The sequence below is a fragment of the Ciona intestinalis genome, unplaced genomic scaffold (assembly GCF_000224145.3).
Source record: "Ciona intestinalis unplaced genomic scaffold, KH HT001118.1, whole genome shotgun sequence".
NCBI classification, from domain to species: domain Eukaryota; kingdom Metazoa; phylum Chordata; class Ascidiacea; order Phlebobranchia; family Cionidae; genus Ciona; species Ciona intestinalis.
The window spans coordinates 27,487-40,317 of record NW_004191439.1 but is presented as its reverse complement, the minus strand read 5'-3'; the positions used below and the strand labels follow the sequence as shown (position 1 = coordinate 40,317).

Below are 12,831 nucleotides of genomic sequence, written 5' to 3'. Positions count from 1 at the left end.
AAATCAGAGAGATACATTCACTCTACTAGAATCCGTTGTCCCGTTGCATTTAAAAGTTACAGATTCCCTAGCAGGACGATTTGAATATGAGCACATTTTGGGGTAAAATTCGCGGTTTTCGGTAATAATGTTGACTCGATTTAAAAAAAAATCGTTACGATGGGGGCGCGATTTTATTTTTTTAAATCCAAGAGATACATTCACTTTACCAAGATCCGTTGTCGTTTTGCATTTAAAAGTTACAGATTTCCTAGCAGGACGATTTGAATATGAGCACTTTTTGGGGTAAAATTGCGGTTTTCGGTAATAGTGTTAACTCGATTTAAAAAAAATCGTTACGATGGGGGTGCGATTATATTTTTTTAAATCAAAGAGATACATTCACTCTACTAGAATCCGTTGTCCTTTTGCATTTAAAAGTTACAGATTTCTTAGCGGGATCATCTAAAGTTAAACATTAACACATTTCCGGTATTTTCTACCCTGCGTTTTTATTGTTATTTTTTCGGCAACACTGTTTTTGTAAAAATTTGATTTTTGTCAAAATGACGGTTTAGTGCTTCAGCAGAATTCTGCCAGGATTTTAGTGGTGTTTCTGATGCTTGCAACATGGAAAATGATTTCCACTAGAGGCGCATGTTTAAAGGTGATGTTGTTATTTATTTATATACCGTTAATAATTTGCAACACTTCTCTTATTAAGTACACTAACGCAAAATTGTAAAATATTTTTTTGTGTTTTATAATTCCTATAATGTTATGTGAACTTATACGCAGCGATATATTTAATTTTTAAACAATGATGCTCTCTTTAATCAGCGGCAATTTTGATTTCTACTGGTTTGTTTACAGTTAGTTTCAAGTTACCGCAAGTTTTCTGGTGTTTTGGCAATTGGCTAGTTTAATAGATGAACAATGTACGTTTTGCTAATAATTTGTTACAGGAAACATTGTTACATAGGAAAAGCATGACTGTGGAACCAGATATTTATTGGTCAAGTGCAACAGAAGAAAATGCCGACAAATTATCGTTTGTTCCTGGTGTAGATCTTCGAAACAGAAGCGGAAACATTAAACCAGAGCCACGAAAAAAAACAGTTTCATCTTTAAAAAAGGAGACAAAAAAGGTCAAATAGAACTTTCTGCATTAATTTTGTGTTTGTATTTTAAAATGTGGTATTTGACTTGGTGAAATTTTAATGTATAGCCTATCTGCCTACACATACTGCCTATGTCAGGTAAATTAATAAGACTGTTATTATTACAAGGAGGGATCTTTTTAACTTTTGTGCGTGGATTTTCACTTGCATTTCAACTAAATAACGTTTTAAACTGAACAAACAAACTGTGCCTGCGGAGTAAATCTGCCAATGGAACACAGTTTTCTTTTTTTAAAACCCCTTCTTTATCCTTTTCGGACTGCACCACTGTATATACCTACTGTTCATCATGTAACACTGAAATGTGTGGACTTACATATTCTAAACAATTTATTTTTAGCATGCTGTAAGACCTAATTCGATTCTAAAGTATGTTGCTCGTCAAAAATAAAAGGCAAAGCAATTGAAGCAAAAGGTATGTATAAAATAAAACTAGTCTTTCTTTAATCTTTACAAAACTTGAGTTTGGTTCTAATTTTCAATATTAATTATCCTCAGTTAATGCAGATGATGAAATTTCATCTTCTTCAAAGCTGGCATCACTAAGAGATTTATGTCCAGAAGACAAAGAGAGAATCGCAAACCTTGTGAAAGAACTTGCTAAAGCATCCGAGGAAAAACAAGAAAGTGAAACAAAACTTGGGGAGGAAAGAAAACGGTTTCATCAACAGGTATTTTGAGATGTGTTTTGGGAAACATTACTATGATAGAGACTTACATGGCACATAAGTTTCCAAATGTTCAGGCACATTCCGATCTTTTGATATGTTTTACTAAACTAAGTTACTTTTAAATTGGACACAACACATACCAAATATTTTAATCATTTCCAAAGCTGTTTTATTCTACCCGTATTTTTTGTCAATTGTGTGTCGCAAAGTAAAAATTCTTTTTTAGTTAAAAGAATTAAAAGAAGACAAGAAACAAATTGAGAATGAGCAGATGATGGTTCTGAAGCAATATCGAGAGTGCCAAACACTGCTTAGTCATTACCAAGAGCAAATAAACCAACAGCAGAAAGATGTTGCTTCAGATATTCATAAACTGTTAACCACTGTTCCACTTATTTCATCAAATGCAACGTAAGTTCACTAAAATATTAAAAACCAAACTAAATTAATGTAGTTTAAGTCTGTATGCAATTATCTGAGTAGTTTAGAAAAGCCCAGTAACTAACAATTGAAATTTTGTAAGTCTCAAATAATTGGCTGCTTGGGGCAGATAGACACATACTGTGTTAGACATAGTGATATGTATTTTTTAACTAGAAAAATTAGACAATATTAAACCAGTTGCCATTTTAATTTTATGGATGCATTTAGTAATAAATTTGATTGTGATGTTGATTGTTGATAGTTGATTTTGATACTAATAATATATTCATAAAGATACTCCGTACTTTGCATGCAGCCATAAATTTAATTTGTAAATAATTTGAATTTAATATTGTTACAGATCATCAGAATCAAAGGTAAGAAAAGCTTGCGAGTACATGATATATGAATGTAATTTACTTTATCCTCGCGTTGCTGGAAAAGGACAGTCATTATAACACTGGTGTCCACACACCTTGTGCCAGCTTACGAGTTACTAGTATGCTACTAAGTAGGTGATTATTTTTTTTTAGAGAGGGATTTTTTTATGTATGACTGATAATTCGGGTCGGAACAACTGCTGTTAAATGTCTTGCCCAATAACACACACCCCACAATGGCAGCAGTGCCAGTGACATGGGCACTTACCACTTTGCCACGGCGCCGGACAAATATTTCAGAGTTCTGCAAATTAATTGACTCTTAAACTGAAGTGTTTATCTTTTGGGTAATTTTATACAAAGTTTAAACACAAGTTGTGCATCTCTAAATATCTATAATAGGTTTAAGAATTATTAACTATTGTAAAAAGTGTTATACTCTCTTTCAGTCTATCCCAACTTCAACTTGTGAACTTCCACACCATTTAAGACAGCTTTCAAATGAAATCACTCAACAACACCGTTCACATGATAATTCATTTGAAAAGTCTGTAAAAGTTCCTTATCAAACAAAAGCATCATATGATCCCATGAGTTCAAAACGCTCATCATATGATACAAATTACATGGAAGATCGTTGGAACCAATCCATCATAAATCCATCATCAATAGAAGACACTGAAACATATGTTCAAAGTAAGTCTTTCATTTAATAAGCAGTCCCTAGATAGACATCAAAGTCAAAGTGCATGTGTGTGTAAAATTACTGTACTACTTATCATATCAATACATATATAAATTCAACGTAACCTATTTCCAATTACCAGATACACCATGCAGAATGTGTAATGCTATGTTTGATACATCTTCACATTACTGAATTGTAAGCTGATATGATTAGCATATGATTACAATGCAGACATGACCAGTGCTTTTGAAGAAAAAGTTGAAAAGTTGAGTCCCCGTGGACGACGTGAAGCACTAATGGAACAGAAATTTGCTCTGGAAAAAGAACAAATTCGTTTGCAACAAATGCTCTCTGAACAAGAAAAAATATTAAGACTTAGACAAAGTGAATTAAAGGTGAGTGAATGTACAACACTTGATGGAAAGTTTAATTCATGTTTGTTTGCAGCTTTTTCAATTATCTATACCTTGTTATTGCTCATTCATTTAATAACCATGCATGATTCATGCCCAAACTATATGCCCACCATGATTGCTACGTTCAGAATAAAAATGCTTTGCCTTAATTTGCTACTTGGTTGCTAATTACAGAAAACACACAATGAATATTCAACCAAGAACCGATTATTTAACAACACGAGTTCCAATGTATCCCCATCAGCAACATATGATGGTAGTACAGATGTTTACAACATACGGAGGAATGATGAGATGCCACCACCAGTTATAACACCTGTGATACCAATGTATAACAAGTCACTTAACAAAAGTACGCGAAACCAAAATATTAGTTATTTTAGTTGTTCGGAATGAAAGCAATAATTCAATATATAATCAGTTGCAAAAGTAAATATATATTTGCAAAAATCTTTGCCAAGAAAACACTTGTGAATTAGGATATGCACCAGTGCATGACAATTTTGTATTAATGTGTTAAAGGTTCATTAAACATGTCTGAGTATGACATAAGTTCTCGTGGACCAGATCACATGTATCATCATCATCATGATTACTCAAGTTCAAAGAAATCACCCCATGAAAAATCATGGTCGGGCAGTAACAGGTAATCACTTTAATTATTTATATGTAATGTATGTAATCATATGATTGTAACTTACTTTATCTTCACATGAAACAACAGTTGTTATAATACGGATGTTCATACACCTCGTGCCAGCTGACGAGTTACCATGTATGTTACTTTGTGGGTTAGGGACGGGCGCCCTAACCGTTTTGCCACCGCGATATAAATCATCTGTGCAGCTAAACTTCACATTTAGGGAGATGTAACCAGGGACCAGTACATATTTTCTTTTAATAATAAAACCGGGGCTTGCCGTAGTGGTTAGCGAGAGGTCAGGAGTTCAAGGCTCATCGATGCTACAATGGGGGTATGTGCTATTGGGCAAAATATTTAACCTGTAATTCTTCCAACTCATATGGGTTTTATATAAATTCTCAGCCTTAGAAACTGGCATATGTTGTCAGCGGTTATTCGATGAAAAGGGCATGACAAGGGCATACAAAAAATCAAAATTTGTGTTAATAGAAATGCTCAAATGTTATCTAAAGTTACCACCAAAGTTTAAAACAATGAACTGGCTTCTGAAAAAATGAGAGTTAAAATTGCAATTCCAACCATTGGAGTAAAAAAAGGCCGCGCGATAATGCATAAGATTTCCTATAAGAAAATGTGTAACTTTGACTGTTTCTAGTTTCTCAACTACTAAAGAAAATTTTGCTTTGAATTTAGAAGAAGCATTCATTATACCAAATTTAAAATTTAAATTTTATTGAGTACTGAGTAGTTTAGAAACTAAAAACAGTCAAAGTTGAGTGACACTTTTTCTTATGGGGACAAGGAAAGATCTCATTACCATTAAAGTCCTTGTCGCCTACCTTTGGAAAAGTGACAGGCTCCAAAGACTAATGAGGCCAATGTGGCAGCACCCGACTGAACTGAGTGTTGGGTAATAGACCAATCCTTGTCCAAATCCATGGCCAGGCTACGCAACCTCCCCCATATAGAATAGAATACGTGTGCAACATATATATATATATTCCCAGGTATACCCACACACCAAGAATTCACCATTCCTCGCTGCATAGATATCCAAACATGTCTCTCACTAACGAAAGTACCCGTCATCTTAGCAACACAGAAGACACAAATTCTCGTTCTCAAGTTACAATGAACAACTTGAGTATGTTAAGTGACTTAGTCGACACTGTCGATCTATCCCCACCTAGCGGTAATGTTTTAAAATGGGGAGTACTACGTGAAAAACCAGACGCCCCTCTGATCTCAACCACCTTTGACGCTGATGATTCAGAATTGCTTGATGATATATTTTTTATTAAATAAGCGTAAAACTTTTTTTTCTATTATGAAATCCAGAAACAAAAAAATAAAACGGTTCCACGCATATGGTCTTTAGTCAAATTCTCATAGTCAATACTTTAAGTTGTTATTGTAGATATTTCTGGTATAAAATAAACAAAACATTTGATCATGTTTAAATGTATCTTTGATTGATCATTAATGGCAAAGTTAAGAACACCAGTATGATGTGGGGTTAAATCATATGAAAGAAAATATTTATGTCACCAACTCGCTGGAAATAGTTGCTATGGTGACGTAACAATATAAAAACGTTGTTATACATGACGTTATTGCTTGTAAAGGTCGACTCTGCAACCACTGTGTTTATGCGAATAGCGATCACCGCGTCATTTTGCATGGTCTTCGGTTTATGCGCGTATCAACATTGAGGTGCTTATTTTTAGCGAAATATTGCTTAATTAGGTTTATAATATATTCATTTATTCATAATATAATTTCTAATACTTTATGACCAACTTGAAACTGTAGAAAAATAATAAGGGTGGGGGAAGATGGGACACTTTATCATACGAGACTTTTTTTAATTTTCTTTTTACGGACCCCCATTTAATGATAATCAGGAAAATAAGGTTACAGAATTATTCGACAGTATTATCACGGCTTTATAAAACGCTCGTCAAAGCTGATTACTGCTTTTAAATATTAAAAAAGTATGTAAAATAGAAACACTATACTTTAAACAAGTAAAAAATGCAAAATAGTAAGGTGCTATTTTTTAATGCTTGCTAAATCATAGTAAAGCCAATGAATTTTTTGTTTGGGTGTGCGAACGACTAAACTAGTTTCTTAGCTTCATAAAACAACCTTGAATATTCCGTACAGTTTGACTTTGTCTCATAAAATTAGTTATAGTTTTGTAAAAAAAACGCTGAGATATAAGCATGAAGAAAATAGGCAGGGGTCAATATGACTTTAATTTGAGATAAAAACAACAGAAAAATATCGGTTCGACGTTATATATATGAAGTTTACATGGTGTAGGGGGTCCGGTAATGTAAGTAAGGTTCAACGGTCGCGCCCATCTCAACGCATCGTGGAGGGGGGTGCAGTAGATTCGTTCACGCTAGCACCCATCGCAACGTAGCGACTCCATAACGCTAAAAGGCAACAACTCATTTTATTAGCGGACAAACGAGCGGCATCAGGCTAGGGACAAACGTGAGGACAGCAAGAGTGTAAGAGAGCTCCTACTGCCCTCGCAACACAGAATATAGGGGGGCTTTTATAGCATAAAACACAAAGCAGTAACAGGAAAGAACGTTTTACACTGAAAAGTGGCGTCTGTTCGCCGAACGGGCAGACTGGGCAGATAGTTTCCTGCCTTGTTGGAAAAACGCAAGATGTGTCACTCAATCATAAACACAGTTACGCCAGATGGAATAGTTACGCAACACGACTGTTTAATATTCGGTCTTTATGCATTAAGTTAATTTGAAAAACTATAATATATATCTGTGCTCGAAACACGCTCAATCGCTACAATGGCAAAGAAACTAGCACAGCCTGTTAAACTCGGTAGGCTAACTACAAGTTGCAGAATACTGCTAATGTAAATATATTTCAATTTAGAGTCCCATCTTCCACCACATTGTATTTTTGTATGTTTTCATTGCCAAACTTTTAAAGATTTGCTTTTAGTTTAGTAATTTATACCTCAGTGGTTATTCAACTATAAGATAGTGATATAATAAAAAGATAATATTTTGAAAATATATTCGAAATTTGTTCATTTGCACTTGGTGATAATTTATGAGAAATGGCTTGTGTCAAAAACAGAGTAGTAATACCCAATTTTATAGCATAAATAAAAACTTTATCAATGTACGGTCATAGCGATTTACAGAGGGCAAATCACCCTACAACAATTGATCCAACCCAGTGGTCAATAGTTGGGTTGTCCAAATTATCAGCCACACATGAAAAATCCGCAAAACAAGTAACACATACTTAGACTACACCGACGTTGGCCTACACACGAGGTGTATAAAACAAAACACCCGTGTGATAACGACTTTTTCGGCCACGCAAGGATAATGTTAAATTCGTATTTTTTTTCCCAAAAAAAACAAAAAAAATACGCATGAATTATTCCCTAATTACGAAGCCAGTTCGGCGGATCGACGCCACTTTTGATCGCTATAACCGTACAGACATTGGTTACAGTTTTCGTAGAAATCTCAAACTTCTGTAATAAACACCATTACATATATTTCTCCTTTTTTCTTAAGCTTTTCCAAAACACACTTTGCCCCCTTTTTGGGGGGGGGGGGGGGGGGGGGGGTTATGTAAGTTAAATTTTAACTCCATAAAAATATTTGCCACATCTACACAGCACTAGTGTTTTGCCTTTTCATCTTAAGCATATTCTTAATAAAATATTCCAACTCTCCGTGCACAAATATGAGATAGAGTTCTTGGGTTGGTTCTGTATCCTTGGGCCCCAATAACACATACGTATAGCAACGACGAGCCTACAACGAACTGCCCAATGACCCCAAAACTATGAGGAGACGGACAACACTAAAAGGAGGGACGGAGGGAAACTGAGTACTAAAAGGAGGGAAGGAAGCAAAATGGAGGGACGGGGGAAACTATAATTCCTTTGCTTAAACCCTATGGGCGGAGGGACAGAGGAAAACTGTATATTTTACCCAAAATAAGTGGAGGGACGGTAAGGAAATGGTGGAGGGACTCAGGGAAACTGGTGGAGGGCGGAGGGAAACTATTTTTTACCTCAAATAAGTGGAGGGACGGTAGGGAAACTAGTGGAGGGACGGAGGGAAACTATTTTTTACCTCAAATAAGTGGAGGGACGGTAAGGAAACTAGTGGAGGGACGGAGGGAAACTATTTTTAACCTTAAATAAGTGGAGGGACGGTAGGGAAATGGTGAATTTTCCAGCGTGCCGGGCGGCGAAGTAATCGGCCAGCCCTGCTGGTACGAACGGGTATATCGGGAATGATGGGCTCGGTCGGTGAAGATTGCTATGGAAGAATGGGTAAAGGGTGGGCGTATGTGTCCTTGGGCAAGACACTTAACGGCAATTGCTCCAACCCAGTGGTCACTAATGAGTTGTCTAAATTAACAGCAATATATAAAAAAAATCCCAAAAAAATAATTACCCACAAAGTAACATACATGGTAACTCGTAAGCTGGCATGAGGTATTAAACCCGTGTTATAACGACTGTCGTTTTCCGGCCACGCGAGGATAAAGTAAGTTACATTCATTCATTCATTCATTCATTCATTCATTCATTCATTCATTCATTCATTCATTCATTCATTCAAAGGTGAAGGACTAGGGGTCGTGTTTGGATCTGCATTAAAAGATCCGACATCAGGGTTCATGGTAAAAATGTCGTTTTCACCTTCCACTCTGCAAACTGGACTACCAGCAGCATTGTCGAGACTGTCCGTTATATCCAATAGAGTATTTGCAGGTTTTAAGCGGTCTATGGAAACAGTAGTGACTCGTGTGCCAAAATCAATCGTGAAGTATGTCTTCGCGCGTCCAACAACTCGGAAAGGACCTTCGTAAGGACGTTCCAGTGCCCTTTTGAGACGATCTATACCCGAACAAACACATGCGAGCAGGACCAGAGGTTGGGATCTATGTATGACGGGTTGCGCAGTAGAGGTCGCGCGAGAGTCGGGCGATGTTTGTTCATACGATTTTGCAAATCGGCAAGAAACGAACGCTGGTCCAAATTGAGTCTGGTTTCTCAAAGAACTGTCCTGGTAAACGAAGAGTTGTACCGTACACCAACTCGGCACATGAACATTTAAATCTTGCTTATATGCAGACCGTAAACCGAGCATGACCCAAGGAAGGTTGCCTAACCAACCATTTTCGTTGGTTTGAGCCATAATAGATGCTTTTAATGAACGGAAAAAACGTTCCGCCATACCGTAAAACATGGGATGAAAACTGGTGGTAAAAATTAGTTTGGCCCCCAGAAATTTGGCCAAGTCGGACCAGGTAGCCGAGGTGAACTGTGCGCCTCGGTCAGTCGGTATTTGTGCAGGCGCACAAAAGTTAGCTAAACCCAATGAAAGCAGAACGCGTGTACAACCGTGTCGGTACGGATATCGGTCATGGGTATAACTACAGGGTATCGGGTGAATCTATCAATTATTAGCAGGATGTAGCGATAACCCTCGCAACATGGTAGTGGGTCAGCTATATCAATGTGAACGCTGTGGAATCACTGGGAAGGAACATATATGGTTTGAATGCTGCTAAATGTATGGCGACCGACCTTCGATTGTTGGCATGATAGACATGCCTTAGAGTTTCTAATCAGACATGGGATTCAGACATGGGATTGACGTTTATCGCGGCGACTTCGAACCTTTTTCACTTGTGTCTGTGTAAAATAATACGATCCACAGTAACGATATGGTGTCCGTTAGTCCGTATATGCTCACATTAATTGTTTTTTCAATACTCTGCCTCGTTGGTTACTACTTTGGAGTATACCTGTAAATACGCAAAACAATTGCTCTCAAAATATTTCTCAAGTCTCACCAGAGACACATCATAGAAATCATTTAATGCGTAGGTAATAATGAAATGATGTATTTGGCTTGTTATTTTGTTAAAAAAATGCGTGGATGCAAAGGACCATGTCGCAAGTTCATTCGCGTATTAGGTGGGGTTTATTCTGGGAAAAAATATTCTAGGAAATTTCGTGACGTCATCACACTTGCATCATTACATTTTATGTTATCCTAATTTAATAGTGTAAGGTGCTACAATTTCCAGAACGCACCTCTGCCTCCTACCATTAACCAGGATTAGCACCATTGGACCTCTCCTCGTTAAGATAATTACCTGTTTCTGATATATAACCAGAACCACCTTTTCCTCACAGGCCCGGCGACGTGGCACAAAAATAGTTTCCCTCCGTCCCTCCACCATTTCCCTCCGTCCCTCAACCATTTCCCTCCGTCCCTCCGTCCCTCCACCATTTCCCTATACCGTCCCTCTACTTATTTTGAGTTAAAAATAGTTTCCCTCCGTCCCTCCACCATTTCCCTACCGTCCCTCCACTTATTTTGAGTGAAAAATAGTTTTCCTCCGTCCCTCCACCAGTTTCCCTCCGCCCCTTCACCAGTTTCCCTACCGTCCCTCCTCTTATTTTGGGTAAAAAATAGTTTCCCTCTGTCCCTCCGCCTATAGGGTTTAAGCAAAGGAATTATAGTTTCCCTCCGTCCCTCCATTTTGCTTTCTTCCCTCCTTTTAGTAATGGTATTTTTCCTCCTTCCCTCCTTCCCTCCCTTCCCTCCTTTTAGTACTCAGTTTCTCCTCCCTCCTTTAGTGTTGTCCTGAAGACGCGCGTGGTGCACGGCACGTGACACGCAGCATAGTCAGACTATATCGACAAAGAACACGCGAAAACGTTAAACAAGTGTAAGAAACGAGTTGTTTGTAAATAAAATAGTGATAAGAAATACAATCAAAATTAAACTAGCAAAAGTACAACTTTTACGTGAAGTGAAAAACAAAAACAGTGTGGGTGTCAATAAAATAATAATGTTACTCACACGACATTACACTACTATATAGTACAATGGGGGAATATGGGACACTTAAGCACATATTGCCAAATATTTCCAAAATCAAAATAGATGACGGTTTTCGAGTAATACCACGAATTAGTACTATCATTCCTTTATTAATTGACACCAATTTAATAAAATATAATAAAACACACAAAGAGTTATTTAGCAATCCACAAAACAGGTGAAATTTTCCAAATTCGAAAACACACAGGATAAGATGGGACAGTTTAAAATCATTGTTAATTTTGATTATTAAGTGTATTTATAAATAGGAATATACGTAAATAACACGAAATAATACTGTACGCTTTGAAAATAGGTCTAAACATTCTTTTTCTTGCCCTACTGTTATAGTTTTTAACATGTTACCTATACGTTATATTATTGCATAACAATTGGTATTGTTTGAAAGACAATGAGTAATGTTCGAACTTCAATGGATAAATATTGTATCCTACAAATGTATTTGAACTTGTAATAACAGAAAAATAATAATAACTATTGATAAAGTTTTTATTTTTGCCACAAATTGGGTATTACTACTCTGTTTTCGGCACAAGCCACTTCTCATAAATTATAACCAAGTGCAAATGACCAAACTTCGAATATATTTTCAAAATATTATCTTTTTATTATATCAGTATCTTATAGTTGAATAACCCCTAAGGTATAAATTACTAAATTAAAATCAAGTTTTTCAAAGTTCGGCAATGAAATATTCAATGAAAATGAAATATTCAATGTTTGGCAATGAAATATTCAAGGTTGTTTTATGAAGTTATGAAACTAGTTTAATCGTTCGCACACGCAAACTAAAAAAAATCATCGGCTTTACTATGATTTAGCAAGCATTAAAAGATAGCACCTTACTATTTTGCATTTTTTACCTGTTCAAAGTATACTGTTTCTATTTTACATATTTTTTTAATATTTAAAAACAGTAATCAGCTTTGACGGGCGTTTTTATAAAGTCGTGATAATACTGTCGAATAATTCTGTAACCTTATTTTCCTGATTATTATTAAATTGGGGTCCGTAAAAAGAAAATTAAAAAAAAGTCTCGTCTGTGTCCCATCTTCCCCCACCCTACTATACAAAGATGCATTTTTGTCGAACTGCTGAGTGACGTCACAAAATATGTGACGTCACGAAAAATATGACGTCATGAAAAATATGTTACGTCACGAAAATATGTGACGTTACGAAAAATATGACGTCATGCTTCGAATATGTTATAGCGCTCCTAACACCTAAAGGAACCATAGCGACGCCAACAGTATACAGGTGGTAGAATATGTTTTGTAATATTTTTCACCGGAACTTTTTTAGTCGGTACGTAATTATTAGGGCTCGTATTGTATTTGTTCCGAGCTACTGAATGCGCAATAGCGCCCTGAACAAATATATTAATCAGAACGAATATATCATTCTATTTTTTTCATTCATTCATCACGACACCGGGCACTATGGCACTTGCACCATGGCGCTACTGCGCCTGCCCAGTAAGTGGAAACAAACGCAATACGAGCTCTAATAAAT

At 36.4% G+C, this 12,831-nt stretch overlaps 2 protein-coding genes and 1 long non-coding RNA gene across 6 annotated transcripts; 1 reads left to right on the top strand and 2 right to left on the bottom strand.

Annotated features, from left to right (window-relative positions):
- Nucleotides 1-878: 878 nt before the first annotated feature.
- LOC100182695 lies at nucleotides 879-5,842 on the top strand. 4 transcript variants are annotated; one of them, XM_018817085.2, is made up of 10 exons: nucleotides 879-1,127; nucleotides 1,501-1,575; nucleotides 1,659-1,831; nucleotides 2,058-2,242; nucleotides 2,616-2,631; nucleotides 3,084-3,330; nucleotides 3,554-3,717; nucleotides 3,913-4,090; nucleotides 4,261-4,384; nucleotides 5,389-5,842. In XM_018817085.2, exons 4-10 carry the CDS (start codon nucleotides 2,103-2,105, stop codon nucleotides 5,684-5,686), a joined length of 1,167 nt encoding a protein of 388 aa, XP_018672630.1. In that variant the 5' UTR covers nucleotides 879-1,127; nucleotides 1,501-1,575; nucleotides 1,659-1,831; nucleotides 2,058-2,102; the 3' UTR covers nucleotides 5,687-5,842. The 4 variants fall into 4 exon arrangements, with proteins under 4 accessions (XP_018672630.1, XP_026695888.1, XP_018672631.1 ...); XM_026840087.1 differs by lacking the exon at nucleotides 5,389-5,842 and adding an exon at nucleotides 4,602-4,704; XM_018817086.2 differs by having other exon boundaries at nucleotides 902-1,127; nucleotides 1,668-1,831.
- A 387-nt stretch (nucleotides 5,843-6,229) lies between these two features.
- Nucleotides 6,230-7,267, bottom strand: LOC113475655. The gene is made up of 2 exons (XR_003397405.1): nucleotides 7,087-7,267; nucleotides 6,230-7,046 (listed from the first exon to the last, which is right to left on the bottom strand). It is a non-coding gene; the product is annotated as an uncharacterized LOC113475655 (long non-coding RNA).
- A 1,736-nt stretch (nucleotides 7,268-9,003) lies between these two features.
- Nucleotides 9,004-9,633, bottom strand: LOC101242407. Its single transcript, XM_004227491.1, has one exon. The coding sequence runs from the start codon at nucleotides 9,631-9,633 to the stop codon at nucleotides 9,004-9,006; it is 630 nt and encodes a 209-aa protein (XP_004227539.1).
- Nucleotides 9,634-12,831: the final 3,198 nt, after the last annotated feature.